Source organism: Melanostigma gelatinosum, assembly GCF_949748355.1.
Source record: "Melanostigma gelatinosum genome assembly, chromosome: 7".
Classification (NCBI taxonomy): Eukaryota; Metazoa; Chordata; class Actinopteri; order Perciformes; family Zoarcidae; genus Melanostigma; species Melanostigma gelatinosum.
In genome coordinates, this window is record NC_136640.1 from 15,470,675 (window position 1) to 15,487,368 (window position 16,694).

The 16,694-nt window shown below is 40.9% G+C and overlaps 1 protein-coding gene across 1 annotated transcript in view; it reads right to left on the minus strand.

Moving 5' to 3' along the window:
- The window catches only part of cadm1b (cell adhesion molecule 1b), a gene marked incomplete at its 5' end in the record, with an annotated part of 119,427 nt that overhangs the window by 15,256 nt on the left and 87,477 nt on the right, over positions 1-16,694 (minus strand). Inside the window, 6 exons of the mRNA XM_079272705.1 lie at positions 3,365-3,537; positions 3,794-3,890; positions 4,906-5,064; positions 10,148-10,285; positions 12,610-12,762; positions 16,303-16,449. Coding sequence (XP_079128831.1) covers positions 3,365-3,537; positions 3,794-3,890; positions 4,906-5,064; positions 10,148-10,285; positions 12,610-12,762; positions 16,303-16,449 — 867 coding nt within the window. The remainder of the gene's footprint in view (positions 1-3,364; positions 3,538-3,793; positions 3,891-4,905; positions 5,065-10,147; positions 10,286-12,609; positions 12,763-16,302; positions 16,450-16,694) is intronic.

Sequence of the window (16,694 nt, forward strand, 5' to 3'; positions counted from 1 at the left end):
ACTCACGCTGATAGCAAATATAATGTAGATAGGAAGGATAATTGTTTATTATTCTGGCCCAGAGAACATTTGCTTCCCGTTGCTTTTCATTCCTTCATGCAAGTTTATGGGGGGCAGCATGAAGCAAATGATACATGAATTGAACAGCAGCAGAAAGACATCGTTCATGAGCTCTTAAATGCCCACAGGCTCTTCGCTGAAGACCATCATAATATGATATAACGTCTGTGTTTGAGAATAACATAACATTCATAAAAATCTCAGTGTCAAAAGAATCTTGACAAAACAATTAGGAATTTAGTCGTGGTAGCTTGAGTAAGCCTGCCTTGAGTGAGCTATTTGCCGGCATATGCTGTCCTTTTGTTTGTTAGTGATCATTATGGGCCCATTGGGAACAAGCAGATGCCATCATCTGCCTGGCAGAGCACGATGATGAATAACCATGGGGCGGCAGAGTTGTGAGAGTCACAGGAAACCTATGTCACAGTGACAAAGTCCCACATGTCAGCTGGTGAAATAAACACATAAACATCAGACATGTGATGGTGTGAACATCAGTATATGATCCATTCTTGTGTATTACGTTTTGCCATGCAATTTAGAATATTTCAACAATGGAAAACTGGTTTTGAAGTCTTATACACTGTGTTATAACCTAGTGTATAAGACATCTATACATGGTTATTCAATACATCAGCAACACCTTTCTCGTAACCACTCAGGAGGCGAGTTTAAAAAAAATTCTAGGTGTAGAAATTGAGTTGTAGGTTTCTCTGACAAAGTAATAAATAAAAAAAACACCAGACTACTCTGACAGGTTTTAAGACGCCTCTGCCCAAAACCTTGCCCCTCCATTCAAATCCGATTTACTGCTGGTGGTGACATGTGAAAACCATTACAAATGCATTTATATACAAAAATGCACATATTTCAGCGACATTTGCCAGAAAGAAAAACAAAGTTACATTGCTGTTTTTTTCGACACACAGTTGATGGCTATCAACAAGACTTAAACAAGCAGAATGAGTATCGATCAAAACAATATCACCATTCTGACACCTGCAATTGGTTCCCTCCACAATATCCACAACGAGCCCATTTTCAGCAACAGCTTTGCTTTTACCATAACACTCTGCACCTCAACTCCATCCCGCTGCTTCGGGCACTGTTAGGCTGAAATGTGAGCGTTGGTTTCAGAAGCCAAATTTGACAATCTGCATCGATGGGTGGTGAATCAGGTGACATGCTTTCGCATCATAGCATGGGTCGGATGTTTCAAACTAGGACAGAGCCGTCCTGTTTCTTTCTCATGTGACAATGCTAGGTGTACAAACAGATCAGACTAGTTCATTTAAATAACATTTAGCTGTTGTCATTCTTCTCTAAACAGCATGAGTCCTCACACCTGCCTGAAACAACCAGCAAAAAAAAAAAGTAACTGCAAACAATTATGTGCATGGAACCAGTCAATGAACTCAGAACAATCAGCTATTTGCCAGCCAAATAAATCCCCACGGATGGGATAACACATGCAACATATAAAGAATTACAGTAATTAATAACAATTAATAAAATGTCCCATTCTACGTTTCTAATGTCCATCAGGAAAAATGGACAGTAGGAAATAAGGGTAATGCTGAATTCATCATATCCAAAAGATCTCCTCCAGACACACTTAAAGACATATAAAAAATACTTAATGATGATGCTTTGAATAATAAGTTGGGTTACCAAAAAAAGTTTGATTACAGAAAAAACCCCTTAAAATTACATCAACACTTTCTCACATATTATATTAATATGCAGAAGAACTCCTGGTCAAGATGATACTTCACTGCAAAGCCCGTTCTCAGTGTCATTATGTCTACTGGAGGCTTCATCACATTGCGTCTTGATTAAGTTGCATACTGGTTCCAGACTCGTTGCGATGGTAACAAAAGCATGCTTGCATAGAAGTACACATCTAAAACTCAGATTTTAAGTCAGCACAGAACAACCTTCACTCTTCAACAGATGAATGTGAGCAGCCGTTGAGTGTAAAATCTGCAGAAATGTTTGTGAAGCAACAATAAGTAAAACACATTTTTAAGGGCGGGGACAGTTTGTGCATTGTGGTTTTGATGCGATCAAAAGGACTACAGATGGATGATGGATGGATCGATAGATAGAATATTTAGCTTGATGGAAAAACAGACTCTAATCTAACCCAAACATCAAGAAATATTGCTAATCCTCACTTTTTGTTTAACATAAAGCCTTACAAGTAACCAAGAGTTAACCTGTGCTATAGGTTTAGATTTGATGATAAAAACAATATTTGTACATATTACTTAAGAGTCTATATAGGAAACACAGTTTCGCCCTTTCTGGTTTGGGTATTTTCACTGCCAGACAATGTTCTTGTCACATAGGCAGAAACAAATTGGAACTTGGGAGCAAAATACAAAATGCTCTTCTAAAAAGCAGGGAAAAAGCACTCCAAGGAGAGAAAGCTCACCAACAATGGCTGCACCTGCTGCAAATTCATTTTCCCCTCATCCTCATCACCCCTGCCAGCCACCAAAAATAGGAAATTAAGGTCCGAGGAGTGTGTGCCTCACTGACGACACGTTACATGATTTGTAAATGATTCTTGAAACTTCAAACAGTTACCTTCTGCTGTTCTCCCTTGGGGACTCAAGTGCAACCAATGCCTGGTGCTCCTTTAAATAGTTAAGTTGTTTGCAAAACAGTTTCAAATATATTTCAGATGATGTGGATTCACTCCCTTTTTTGTGTTTTTGGTATTATTTGTTTAATTGAGGATTGTGTGTGAAAAGAAAGATAAACACAAAACACAATGTATTATGGCTGACAGACATGTTAAAGATAAAAAGAACAAGAAGCTTCAGTGAGTAGCGATTCCTACTGGTTGCTGCACTTTTGGCTCACACAGAAGTGAGTTCAACTGCATTTAAAGTCAAGTCCTGGAAGAGATGGTCCCTTTATTGCCCTTTACTGGTTGGCTGCAGAACACATTGAAATTCCAACAGCTTCAATATAAGTCAACAGAACCAAAGCCTGGCTTTATGGAAATAATATGAAGTTCAATCCCATTTTGGGCGTTCTTGCCATGAGTTAGATGAGAAGATTAACACCACTCTCATGTTTGTACGGTAAATATAAATAAAGCTGCAGACAGCAGGCAATTAGCTTAGCTTAGCATGACAGGGGAAAACAGCTAGCCTGACTTTGTATAGACGTAACAACCAGCCGACCAGCACCAACTGACCGACTGATCTTACAGTTCCTGTATCAGCACTACAAACTGGATCCTGGAGTTGATGGTATTTTAACATCAAGTACAATGAAGCTTAATACTTACCATATACATAGAGTATGTAGTCGTCGTAGGCCTCTCCCACAGTATTGGACGCCACACAGCGATAGGTGCCGTTGTAGGACTTGTTGAGGTTCTCGATGTACAGATCAGAGCCGCTGACCACGGCGTGAGGCGGCACATCCTCCTCTACTCTAAGCCAGTTGATCTGGTGGGGACTGGAGAGCACAAATACCACACACATCACTCAGGCGCTGTCTATCCACGCTAGAAATCTGAAATAAAGGTCAAATCAGAGATTGCTTGAGAAGGGCCATCGGCAGGCCCTGTCTAATGATGTGCTTTATACAGCATGCAAACAACGGGTAACATTTAAACGGTACAATGAAATGTAAAGGTTAAAGGGGGTACTCGGACTGGCCAAGAGTATGAAAGTTGAAGTGTTGATGTGCGTCCATCTGTGTGAATACTCACTGTGGTTTTCCTTCTGCGATACACGTCAAATCTAGATTGTCACCCTCTCTGGTTAAACCATCAGGATATGTCACCACAATCGTCACTTCTGGTTTATCTGAAAAGAAAGTATTTACCATACTCCAGTGTCATGAGTTCAAACAAAACTGGCTTTTCCTTTATATCTGCACACAAAGCAAAAGTTAAAGTCATAGAGGATGATGAAATGATAATCCTATGAGCTCAGTAGACATCCAGCAAGCCATGGTACCTTACAACAAACTTAGTTTTTTTTTCTTCTTATCAATGCTAGGCAAAGATTACCGAAATGTCAAGCGGTTTCAGTCAAGCTTTTCTCTTCCTCGAAAGGTCAGACAAAACAGGAGTCTACCCGAAAACAAAAATTAATATTCTACACAGACAACAAAGGGGTGCCTTACCCTTTCTTTGATGTTTAGCAGTGTGAGGCAGCCTCTATTACCTTTTCAATCAATGCACCATTTATAGAACACCGAAACATCATGTGACACCTGAGCACAATCTATTTTTATCCCTTGTGGTGACCATGGGCCAAAGCACCTGTAGGCTTTAAGACCAGACTGCATGAAGGCAGGCAGTGAGAAACTACACCAGTGATACTCATATTACGAGCTGCCGGGTGGCCCGCCGACCATTTTCTAATATGCAATGAAAATAAATTGATCCACAGTGGAATTGTTTTGTACTATTATGGTAAATAAGACAAAATTATAAAGAATCAATATAGACTAATAGAGCTTGTTAAAAATAAAAAAAGAATACCTGGGGAGGATTCCTCAGACCCCCCGACAGTTTCATTTAAATGTTTATTAATTGGCCCCTGGTCTTCTGCAATTTTGCATCCGTGGCCCCTGGGTAAAGCAAGTTGAGTATCACTGCAGTACTGTACATCTATGATTTGATGGTTGGAGGATACACCGAGAGTCTATTTAAAAAGCTGTTACTACACCTGGTCTAATGCTGCTTGCACACATAGTGTTGGCTTCGAGACACTGATATCTTTCGTTTTAACTCATAAAAGCAAGTATTGGATCTCTATGGGGCCTTGATGTTGGTCTTGACTTGAAAAAGTACTACAATTTGAGGTCACTCACATAGCACTTCCAAGTGTCTTTGAGCCAGGAGGTCCTTTACAGCTGGGTGGTCAATGATGCAGTCCACTGGCACTCCATCATCCTCTTTGGTGACAGAAAATCTGACACGGCTGGTGACAGTGAACATCCTGTCATACGTCTCCTCAACTGTTGTCTCACCTAGAAAAACATCACAAATGACCAGATAGTTATAGCTAACAAGAGCAAATTACCTGTCATAGTGGAGTGCTTTCGAATGGCATTTACATTTAATTTATGATTCAGTGATGCGTCGCCCAAACAAGACTTTGGAGGATTCAGGAGGGCCCATGGCCTTCGATTCTGAGGAGAGGAACGAGGTGTGGCTAGGTCATATAAGCCTGATAATGAATGCCTCCGCAGCTTGACGGTTGAGCATTGTTGGGGCTAACCCTGCAGTAATCTGCTGCCCACTAGGCCCTAGGCTGTCAGAGGGGCCTTCATTTAGAGAGCATTACAATGCCACAGGGGCATCGCATTAGCTGCAGTGCTGAGTGTGATGGTTTACTCGCACTTAATGAAGTGAGGAAATAATTATAGCCCCACTCTGACCTGCAGCACACTTCCATTTCAGCTTTGTCACAGGGGAGCCAGGCTGGACTCAGGGAGGGCAAAACACTGTTGTTCCACAGTTGATGATCACCAATACACACATATGTGGCCTCTTGATGGACATTAACCCCGTGTAACACACACCCACCCACCCAAGACCTGCTTACATAAAGATTTAAGTACCAGGATGGTAACTGGCCAATGCGCACGCGGGCATTCAATTTGACCACTCTGCCCACTGCGGTGAGCAAACAGGCTGTTTTAAAAAGCGCACTGACTGTTAGAGAAGAGCAAGTAACGATAGTAACAGAGAGTGTGACAGTGTGATGAGAATGCATTCAAAATAAATGGCTTTCATTCAGAAACTGTGATTATCTTGCTATTTCGCTGCAGCATTAATCAGATGGTGAAAAGCACTGACTGACAGTCCATGTGTTAAACACTTAAAAACCCCAAAATGACTAAAGACATTATAGGATGTAGAACATTTAATGTACAATAAGTACAAATACATATGTCCAATGGTTTGCCCCCTGTTAGCTGTTAACTGTAGCCTACTTCTAAGTGATTTGACTTCACTCTGAAGAACTCTGCAAGCATAAACAGGACATGAGTTAATCCCAACCATTTTTGGTAAAAGTGGAGCGAGGTGATCAGCGGTTACGCTCCCAGAACAATGCCATCTTGTTCCTCGCCAAATTACGACACACATTTCGCATTAAGAGCTCGATTGTCATCATGCAATCACAAAGACTAGAGCGCAGCACTTGCTCACATTTGTAAGGTCAATGAGGGCGTTTCCAAGCACACCTGCGCCAAAGAGTTTGGTGAAGTGGAGTATGAATTGGAGGAGTGTGATGATGAGTCATTATCCTCTCAGACAGTCACAATAATTGTCTCATACATATCACAGTGCTGCATTGCTAAAATGGCTCAGGAAAAGATTGGAACAGAGCAAATGTGGTAGGATTCGACGGAAATGTTAAAATTATTATCACTATACTGAGTTGGATCATTTCCAATACCTCTCTCTCTCTCTCTCTCTCTCTCTCTCTCTATATATATATATATATATATATATATATATATATATATATATATATATATATATACATTCACAAATATGAAACCTATTGTGGTGGTGTTTCTCTTATATTGTTGTTGACTGCTTGGTTGTTTCTAGTAAAGCCTGCTGTCTTGTGTTGTGCTACAAATGTGAACAAAATGTTGTGTAGTTTAGAAAACGTGAACATGTACAACCTGAAAACCAGTAGATTGTATTTATGGTTACACTGTTAAAACTCTCACTCAATATGCATTCAGTCTGGGAAATATGTCAAAAAACAAATCAAAGTCCATTACTTGGGGTTCATTCCATTTCTTTAAAAGTAATATATCATGATTCGAACTCCAGCCTATGTTTGCTGTGACTGAATTGCGCTAGACCAGCTCCTGCTGTGCATAAGGGGAGAAGTTCACAGCAATACACGTGTGTGCGTTTGCTGGGTTGGAGAGAGAGGAAGGCGAGTGTACTGTGTGGATTCTGTTGCATAGTTGTTACATGATTTTGTAGTTGTGAGAGTGGCCTCATTGTTAACGATGCAGAACTTGTACAGCCTAGGCGGTTGCCTTCCTTGGTTTGTATCCATGAAGCCAGTCAGTACCGGATCTCACTGGCTTTAATCTGTGTAGATTACAATTATTGGCAGTTTTACGAAAACTGTCTAGTTCGAAGGTACTGTCTCAATATAAAGATTTGACATCTACCGTTTACTTTTGTGAATCCAGTTTATTTAATTCATTTTAAAATAACTTTGTTCTATCTCTTGTTGATAGAATCTAATAATTGTCTGATTTGTAATCACAATCATTCAATTTGTTGTCTAATAGTGTTACTACAAAGGACTGTCAACCTTTATTGTGAGTGTGTTTAGCTTTGCAGCAGAGAGTGAGGATAGAAGAGGCACTTCAAAGTGTAATTTATGCTGTGGAGTTATGTTTCGTGCGACATGTCATGAAAGTATTCCCCTCGATGGACATTCCCTGCTGATTTTGTGGAGAAAAAAACCCAGAGCTTCTATGCAATCACAAAGAGACATTTTTAACCAAATTAGCACAAACCTGCCTTGTACTACCTTGTCCGCATGACAAGGCAGTACATTCTCAGGATGTTGTGCCTCTCATTTGACTTCTGCACCATGAAAAATACCAAAGGGATGGGCAAAACACATTTCAAGGTCAGAGAAATAGCTCTGCTTGCGCTGAGGCGCTGTCATGGAAAAGAGTCCTTAGTTTGACTTCTACTTTCAATTATTTTCCGTCATGATATCTAAACAATTTGAATGTGAAAAACAGTTTCCAAAAACTTCTGAAAGTCCTGAATCACGTTTTGAAGATCAGACTCATAAAGCCATTATCATTGGACAGGCCAACCAACGCTTGTCAATTACCAATGTCACCCAAGCCCCGCTGAGGAAAACAACCGCAGATCAGGTCGTGGAAGGACTCGAATCTGAATGCAAAGGAGATTTGAGTGTTGCAGCAGAGATGTCAAATCAAACGCTCTTGTGAGCATCAACCGCTGATCAGTCCCAGCGCAATCAAGCGTAGCCTCTTCTCAGGGTGACATTTTCCTTCAGTCAGTTTCTAACCCGTGTCTTCTGCCTGCCAACATGCTGAAAGGCAGCCACTGATCAAGCTGTTTGAAACTGGCTGAGACATTAAGATGATGTAGATTCTAACTCGCTCCAGTCACGAATTCAGTATGGGACAACAATTATGCTATTAGACTGTTTAGTTAAGCGTCTTAAATCTGTGATATTAAATATGAATAATACGGTACCATGAGGGTCTCTACACTGTAAATAGTGGCTTCATGAAAAGTTATTAAATCATTTATTAATCATTTACAGATCGGTTATAAACCATTAATGAATAAGAACACCTTAAGGGTTGCCAGGTTGTGGACAATTTTGATGAATTAAAGAGCAAGTGTGTAATGCTGGGGGAGGATTTCTCATAACCTGGCAACATCCCAGAACCATATTCACTGAAAGTAACTTGATCGTAAGTGAAGACGTTTTATTCACGAAAGAAGAGTGTGGGATACTGACAAAAACTATATATACGAATGTTATTTATTTATTTTCTACTGAATACATATTGTTGCCATAATCCAAAATCACTCAAAGCTAATCTTGAAATGGCATCTTTAATGGTGCAGTGCACTTTTTACAGGAAATATGTAAAGCATGACATTTTTAACTGTTTTCTACCAAGTAAGCTTGACTTGAATTTAAAAAAAAATAGAAGCTCAACTAACTTCTCTAAATTCTGATTAAATCTCCTCGTGCAGTTTCACAACATCCCATACACATTTTAACGAAGCTCTTCCTGTACTTGAGCAGCAGTAGCAGCCGAGCGGCGGGCTCCACTACATTTAAATAATATTGCAGCTGTCATTTATGCTAACAAGCATTTTGCCGCCTTGTGTTTTTTTCGAGTCTCTCTCAGGCCGAAGCCCATCAGTCCCCTACCTGCCAGCATGATACGTGGTTGCAAAACCAATTGGGCTAAATTGGGCTTGAAAGTGTGTTTAAATCAGCCAGTAGATTCCTTTCTTGCCATTACAGCTGTCTTGTCTGCACACAGACGCAAGACAAACGTGATCACAAAGATTCTTTAAAACCAGCGTGATGTGTTTTTTTTATCTCAATGCGTGCTCCAGCTAATGAATTGTTTCGCACGTCCATAATGAGTAGTGATTTGTGTTCCGTGGGGTACAGGAAGACATGACTCTCAAGCTCTCTTTATGTATCCACTACCACTATGGATTAGCCTCGCTCAGCATGTCAGTGGCATTTCGCTGATCTAACCATCCTGTTGTCTGTCCCTCCCCCTACACAACACTCGACAACAGAAATTGACTTCGACTCCTGTAGGGAGCACTGGAGGCACAGATGGCATTTAGCTTCAGATTCGCTCTTGTCTAAATATTTCATCTCTCAACAAGCCAAATGAATCCTCTCCATTCTAATACATATATAATTTGACAACAAGCCCAGAGATATCCACTTACTGTGTAAATACGATATGACTAAAATGAATATCCTCCATCGCTGTACAATAAGTATGGAATGAATTATTTATGACCCCTAATCATAACTGAGAGGTAATAAGGATTTTTCACCACCCCAGATTATATACCCCTCTATCAACAGTTGCGTTTAAGCTAAATGTTTACAGCAAATATTCGAGCAATTTCAAATCCAGGCAAGCGTCTCTGAAATCAAAATAATTGCTATGAAAGCAAAAGTTTTGTCAAATGTATGTCTAACATTACATGAGGCTGGATCGCAGCTCTTGCAGTTTTGAATGCATAGTTTGATCATTTCATGCTGCAGCAGAGCAAGCAGCCCGGGAGGATGGACAGTGGATTTTACACATGGTCAAAAAAAGAAAGAGAGAAAAAGCTGTATATGCCGGGCATGATTACTTCCTGTGGTACTACCCATACGTGCCAAAGACATAATCAGTACAACATTCATTAATATGTTAGAGGAGAACTACATTTCGTTCACAGAAGAAGCCCCTCCGGAGACCGGGACATGTAGGGAAGCGGACAGGCCTGGAGCATGTGAAGTAAACTGGGGGAGGCTGTCATTCCACTGACCTGTCAGTTCTTCCTCCTCTTTCATCCATCTGATGGAGGCGGCTGGCTTGCTGCCCATGGCTGTGCAGGTGAGCTCCGTCTCGTTCCCCTCGCTGACCATATCCTCACGGCTCTCGATGATTGGGTTGCCTGGCGGGACTGACAAACGGGATTCGGTCAGAAACACACTGGCGCGACTACATTGGCACACACACAATATTTGGTACCACTTTATAATATGGGTTCAAAACACACGTTTCAGTAGCGTGTGACTTTGTGTTTCTCGCATTTAAGAAACGATCAAATCACTATTAGTTTGTGTCAATAGTTCACACTAACTGGATCATCAGTTATTGAATGTTAACCAACAGTTATTTCATACATCTCATTAAGTAATTACATTCAAATTAGTATCACAACAGGGCTTTACTTGAGGGGATATAAATCCAGTTAAATTGGTACAAATGGTGATTTCATGTGTGAAATGATGGCAAACAAGTGTTTTACTTATTCTAAATAGAAAATGTATTGGGTAGGCATTTGGCCCTTCTGTTACAAGTAACACGTCTGTCCGTTTCCCCCAGACAACAGCACCTGCTGGATGTTGTTGAAGCTAGACTTGTTGGAAAAAGCAAGCTGGTAAATGAGGCTTGAACAAGGACTGCTGGCTCATGCAACATGTAGATGTTTGACTCTCAGTTTGATGAAAAGCAACTCCATGTTTCGATGATAAACGGTAAAGTTCTGCTTCCAGATGCATGGGTCTGAAGTGTTATCTTCTATAGGACCAGGATCAATATATACACTATACTAAGGTGACCACATTTAACATTTAGTTGCACTTAAAGTTAGGTTACTCTTTCAGCTGGTAGAATGTTCACCATGTTCCCCATCTTAGTTTAGCATGTTAGTATGCACGAAGTACAGTTCAGGTTGATGGGAATTAGTTTTGCAGGTATTTGTTAATAAAGTAAAGTATTGCACAAAACAGGTTGACCTGATGGCACTAGATGAAAAGTCAGGGGATTACCAAAGTAATTACAATTCATCCTGAGGGGGGACATGGATATTTGCACCAAATTTCATGGCAATTAATGCATAGTCATCAAGACATTTTACTCAAAACCATGAATGTCAACCTGTTTGTGGCGCTAGAGAAAAGTCAGGTGACTAATCACATAAACTCACAAGTTACTTTTTTATAGATGAGCAAAAGAAATTCAGGATACATCCATTGATTTTATGCATTAAATTAGAGATGTACCGATACCACCTTCTTTTTAGACCAAGTACAAATACTTACATTTGAGTACTTGCCGATACCGAGTATCTGTATATGAGTACTTAATAATACCATTACAGTGCGAGCAACAACTTTGGAAACATGCTTTATTTTCAGCAGATGTTCCTCACTTTCTGACTGTAACAAATAAAATAGAAAACAGGATCCTGTTGCGGACATTTTATCATTAAACTTTGTCTTTTCCCGATCCACACAGAGCAGAGTTTGTGGTAGGGATGTTAATAATTAACCCTTTAATCAACAATATAAAATTGTGACTGATTACTCAGTTAAAAAAGAAATATTACAAATCGAAAAAAAAAACCTGAGCAAAAGTCAGAGGCGGGCTTGTCACTTCAGTGGCGAACAGCTGGTCCACCTTAAAGGTCAGACCACCTTAAGTGAGATTAACCCATTGTTGTCGCTAGCTTCGGGGCTAACCCCCTTCCCTTCAACCAAGAGGTGGCAAGCAAGACTTTAGCAGTTGTAGCATTTATTCACTGACAAAAAAAACCTGGGAAGCACCATGAGTCGTGCATCAGTTGAGCGTTACTTCAGCATGTGTTTCATTTCATACGTTATTGTAAAGCATTACTCAAAGTTAAGCAAGCACATTTGATCCTATCGGTGTAAAATGTACACAGAATAGGATAAGGCACAGCCCTTCCTTGCGTAAGTCATCGCAAAAACTCCAGTTACTTGAAAGCAAAAAGTCAGTGGGGTGTTCATTTCAAGGACTCTTCAACCCTTGGTTCAGAAAATACTGGAGCTCGGCTTGAATTGTACAACTAGAGTAATTACTGTAAAGTGCTTTTAATTCCTTTCAATCCCCCAGGATGTCTGCATGTATAATAAAGCTTAACTGGAGTCATTTCACTCCAAAGCATCAAAGTGTGGCACAGCTGACTCTCAATAGGGAACCGTTTGGAGCAGCCAAGTCAACATTCACCAGGATTCACAGAGTCACAGCTGCCAAAACCGACGTGGTCTGAGCCATCAGTTTCAGCATCTGCTCCTTTTCGTTATGCTGTTGAGCACCGCGAGAGCCTAATTGGCTGACATTTTGTTTCAGTTGGTAAAATAACAGGATCAAAATTACTATTATTTCATATTCACCATGTATAACTGAGCGAGATACAATGACATTGTGTGCGAGGAGGGGTGTGATGTGTGCGGTTCACACATGCACCCTCACACCTACCCAGGACAGTGACGTCTGCGTAGGCTTCCTGAGGAGGATCTGTATAGAGCTGGCACACATAGCGTCCCTCATCGGAGAGTGACACATTGGACAGAGACACCCGCAGTTCGTTGTCAGAGAAATTCACCAGCTGGAACCGGCTGTCCTTCAGAGCTGTGGGGATACATGTGAGACAGAGGCAGTGAGGATACAGAGAACAGGGACACACACGTGAGACATGGGGTAAGGAAGGGAGAGGGGAAGGGAGAGGGGATGAAGGAAGACAAAGGAGACGCAAGGAGAAAATGAGATAGAGAGCGGGAGGGGCAGAGTGGGGTGGCGGGGATGAGTGCTGCCCTTTGTGGGCTTTCTCCTTAATTGAGTAAAAGAAAAGTGAGTTTCAAAATGATTCATACAAGTTGATTTATAAAGTAGCTTTACAGTCCACGGAGCACTGGCACAGACAGGAAAGTGTGAAGAGTGCTCATGAGGACTCCTAACACGCTAGGAACTCTTAAAAATGGGCTGCTGCTGGTCACGGATGGATGCGTCGAACTCACATATTCCAGAAAAAGGGAGAGGCATTCAAACATACATAATGAATGAAATCACAGTGCAGAGAGAGGGTCGGATGCCTGAAACTCCAAATCGGAAGTAGCTGGGAATCTGTATACGAATGCCAGTAAGATTGGCTGAATTTTCTTTTAATGTCGTCAAACTAGGTTAGCCATCTCTCTCAGAGTTTTTACTCTGCTCTTCATTTGGGTCAGCCCTCATCCCGAAGCAGCGCTCTTAAACATCAGCTTTGGTTGATTTGATTGGGAGCCCTTTTGATGTTTTCGACCTGACTTCTTTATCAAGTCCTCTCTGCATCTGTCGAGAGCTAACGAACTCTATTCGGTCCCCGTTAAAAGCACGGGGAGTTTGTTACTCCCGTCAGGCTTTACACTTAGCATCATGATCATTACCCAAGGTCTCGGGGCAGTGTCAACATGAAACCTCATCCACCAATATAATTTGAGTGCTCTTTGGAAGTCTGTCCTCAAAGGGAAACAATGACACTGATGCACTTTGAGAGCCGAAGCACCTGCTAGGGAGGGAAACCCTTCACTTCGGAGCCGCTCAATGAAGTTCATACGAGGCAGTTTTATAACCGGCTGACTGTTTACATGAACGCACGGCGGGGGCACGGCATCTAGTATTTATCAGTGTTTCGGCGTATTTTTGCCAATATGAATATATACATACTATATTTTCATCAGAGATAAATCTGCTGATTGTTTTCTCGGGTGATGATTTGTTAATTATTAGAAATCAGTTTACACTCATAGGCGACCAACGACGGAGGAAAATATTCACATTCGAGACGCTGAAGCCGGTGAATCCTCCGTAGTTTAATAGGACAGTCTTTTGGCAGAGCATCACTTTGAACATTAAACCTTCGCGATACAAAGACAGACAACTGCTGTGGGGCGGTGCAGTGAATGAATAATGGTATGATATTGCATCACCATCCATAGAGGTTCACCATCGCTGATAAAAGCTCATTCCTTCCATTTCAGATGGCAACTCGCCAAATTGCACGTCATTTCGCATATATCTAGCCAAATAAATACCTCATTCCAGCAACACTCGCTCAGCCTCTATACCTATGACACAATTCATCTTTATTTGCTGCAATAGACATTTGTTGTGACTTTCACTGGTACTGTAAAGCTGTTATCATTTTGTATGCTGTTTGTGTGTAGGTATCTGCTTCTGTGGCTGCCGCTTCACTTGTAGCCGCTGTTCTTGTAGCGCCTGGTGTGTCTCTATGTCGCTGCTGTTTACTTCCCTGTCCACAAAGATCTGCCACTGTGTCGAGCGGCCCCGTTGACAGGTAACAATGCCACTGGCTGAGGGGGGTCCCCAAAGAACCTGCAGTCCTTCAGGAACAAAGTCTAGAAAAGCGCTGCCATGGGGATCACCAGACCCCATTACGAGGAACACAAACACAGAGCAGTAGCCCAATAACATTTTAGCTGCCTGTCAGAAATCTGACATATATTCACATCTATTGCAAACAAAACCGTTTGTGTTTTGTAATTGTCAATGGAACTGCATTGACTTAGACAGAGGGAATTATATGTTTACAGGAGCAGCTTGAGTAAAGAGCAATAGGAAAAGGTTGTCTTAACAGTACAGAGGTAATATTGATTGTTACCAGGATGTGAAAGCCAATTATTCATTGTTGCTCTTCTAAACTGACACGATCCCAGTTTCTATCTACTCCATGGTATCAGAATAAATATTGCTAAGATGTAGAGCATGACATGACCTTTGCTTGGTATGAATGCCTTCTTCTCTGTCATATTCTCAGGTAGCTTTGGGTATTTTGTACAATTAAGACAACGATGTGTCCTGAAACTCCCCTGATGCTCTACACATGAGAGGAAGTGGAGCACTGTTCTCGCTACCTAGACTTATGAAATAACAGCTGGGATGCGATATAGACTGAAATGAAGGGTGTTTCTTGTTCACCTTGAATCTTGGCTAGGATCCCAGATACAACCAAGTAAAAAAGCAGATACAAAAACTTGGTGGGAGTAGCCCATATGCTCATGCATAATCATAATGTTCAATATCCTAATCTAAGAGATTATCGTAAAATCGAACAGTGACAAGGACACAGAAGTATTCTCATTATAGCACTCTGTATTATCTCATATTAATCTTGCCACATTCTGAGCGTAATGACTTGTGTAAAAGAGCCAAAAAGTCAAGGACAGATGGAATCACGTTTAACCTTAAGCTAGAGCTGATCTTGTCGTGATATCTGATACCTTGACTGTAAATGTCAAACGCTGAGTGATCCCTTTAGTACAGGATGCCCTGAAATGTGAAAGTGACACAAAAACACACACTTCTTGGGAAAAAAAAAACAACTGCCGGCAGCTCCTCTTGTGAAACACATTCTCAAACGACACAAATGTAGTTAAATTAGCCCAAAGTCTGAAACGCAGACTAGATGTTGTGAATAACAGGATGTGAGGAATTCGCTCTTCAGCCACAAATTGGATTTTTAAGAGCTAATACAGTCGGGTAGTTGTCACATGTTTTCAGTTTGACATTTTGAAGTTCAACACCTTAAATTAAAGTTGGGATTTAAATAATTTTAATGATTTGATTAAGTTGTGGTGAAAGGTTTTGTCCATGATTAAGTAAGTAAAGCTAGAAAGTCCCCTTATAATTGTTGTTGCTAAGAGTATGCTCGCATGAGAGAGCTGACACATTTTGTAAATTTCAACTAAGGCTAGATTGTCACTCGCCTGACAGCAAGTGACATATGGAAGTAGCAAATGAATGTGAACAAATACATTACGTGTTAGTTTGAATTAATTCAAACATGACTGTTGAAAGAAATGACCAATGCCCAAATGCATTACTGGATGAAGTCAAATGGCTTTTTAAGGCTAAATGAACATCACAACATATTTTTCAGGCAATAACTTTCACTATCATTCTAAAATCTCGTTCATTTACACTACACATCTTTGTGTCTCCATACCTTCATTGTAATTGATTACTACGTCCTCAACTACGAAAACACAGATTAGAATTAGACGCAAATGCTTCTCTTTTAGAATAATCCCAATGTGTTTGCATATTTCACGCCGACTTCACAAGATTTCACGAAACATGGTTGAAAGCGTCTCCGAGGCAACCAGCACTTACGTCTAACATCTTTGAAGTAGATGGTCTGTCTGTTGGGATTGAGCAGCTGGATGACGGAGCCGTCGTTGTCCTTCACTCTGCAGCTGATGGTGGCCATTTCCCCCTCGATCACCGACACGTTGTCGGTCGCCAGGTCCTGACCTTCGACTTCACAACACAAAAAAATACAGATGGGAAAAATGAAATATCAGATGGGAGGCAAGCATTCCTGTCTGGATATTTACAGCTTATCAAATAATTATATTTCATACAACGGGGACTGCATGTAAACACATGCACGGTGTAAACATGCGTGAATAGGCTACGTAGATTGTCTGATTGCAGCCGTATAATCCTTCTAATATAAGAGCCATGTGCAATGTTTGTCACTATTGATCTCCGCCAGCTCAGAG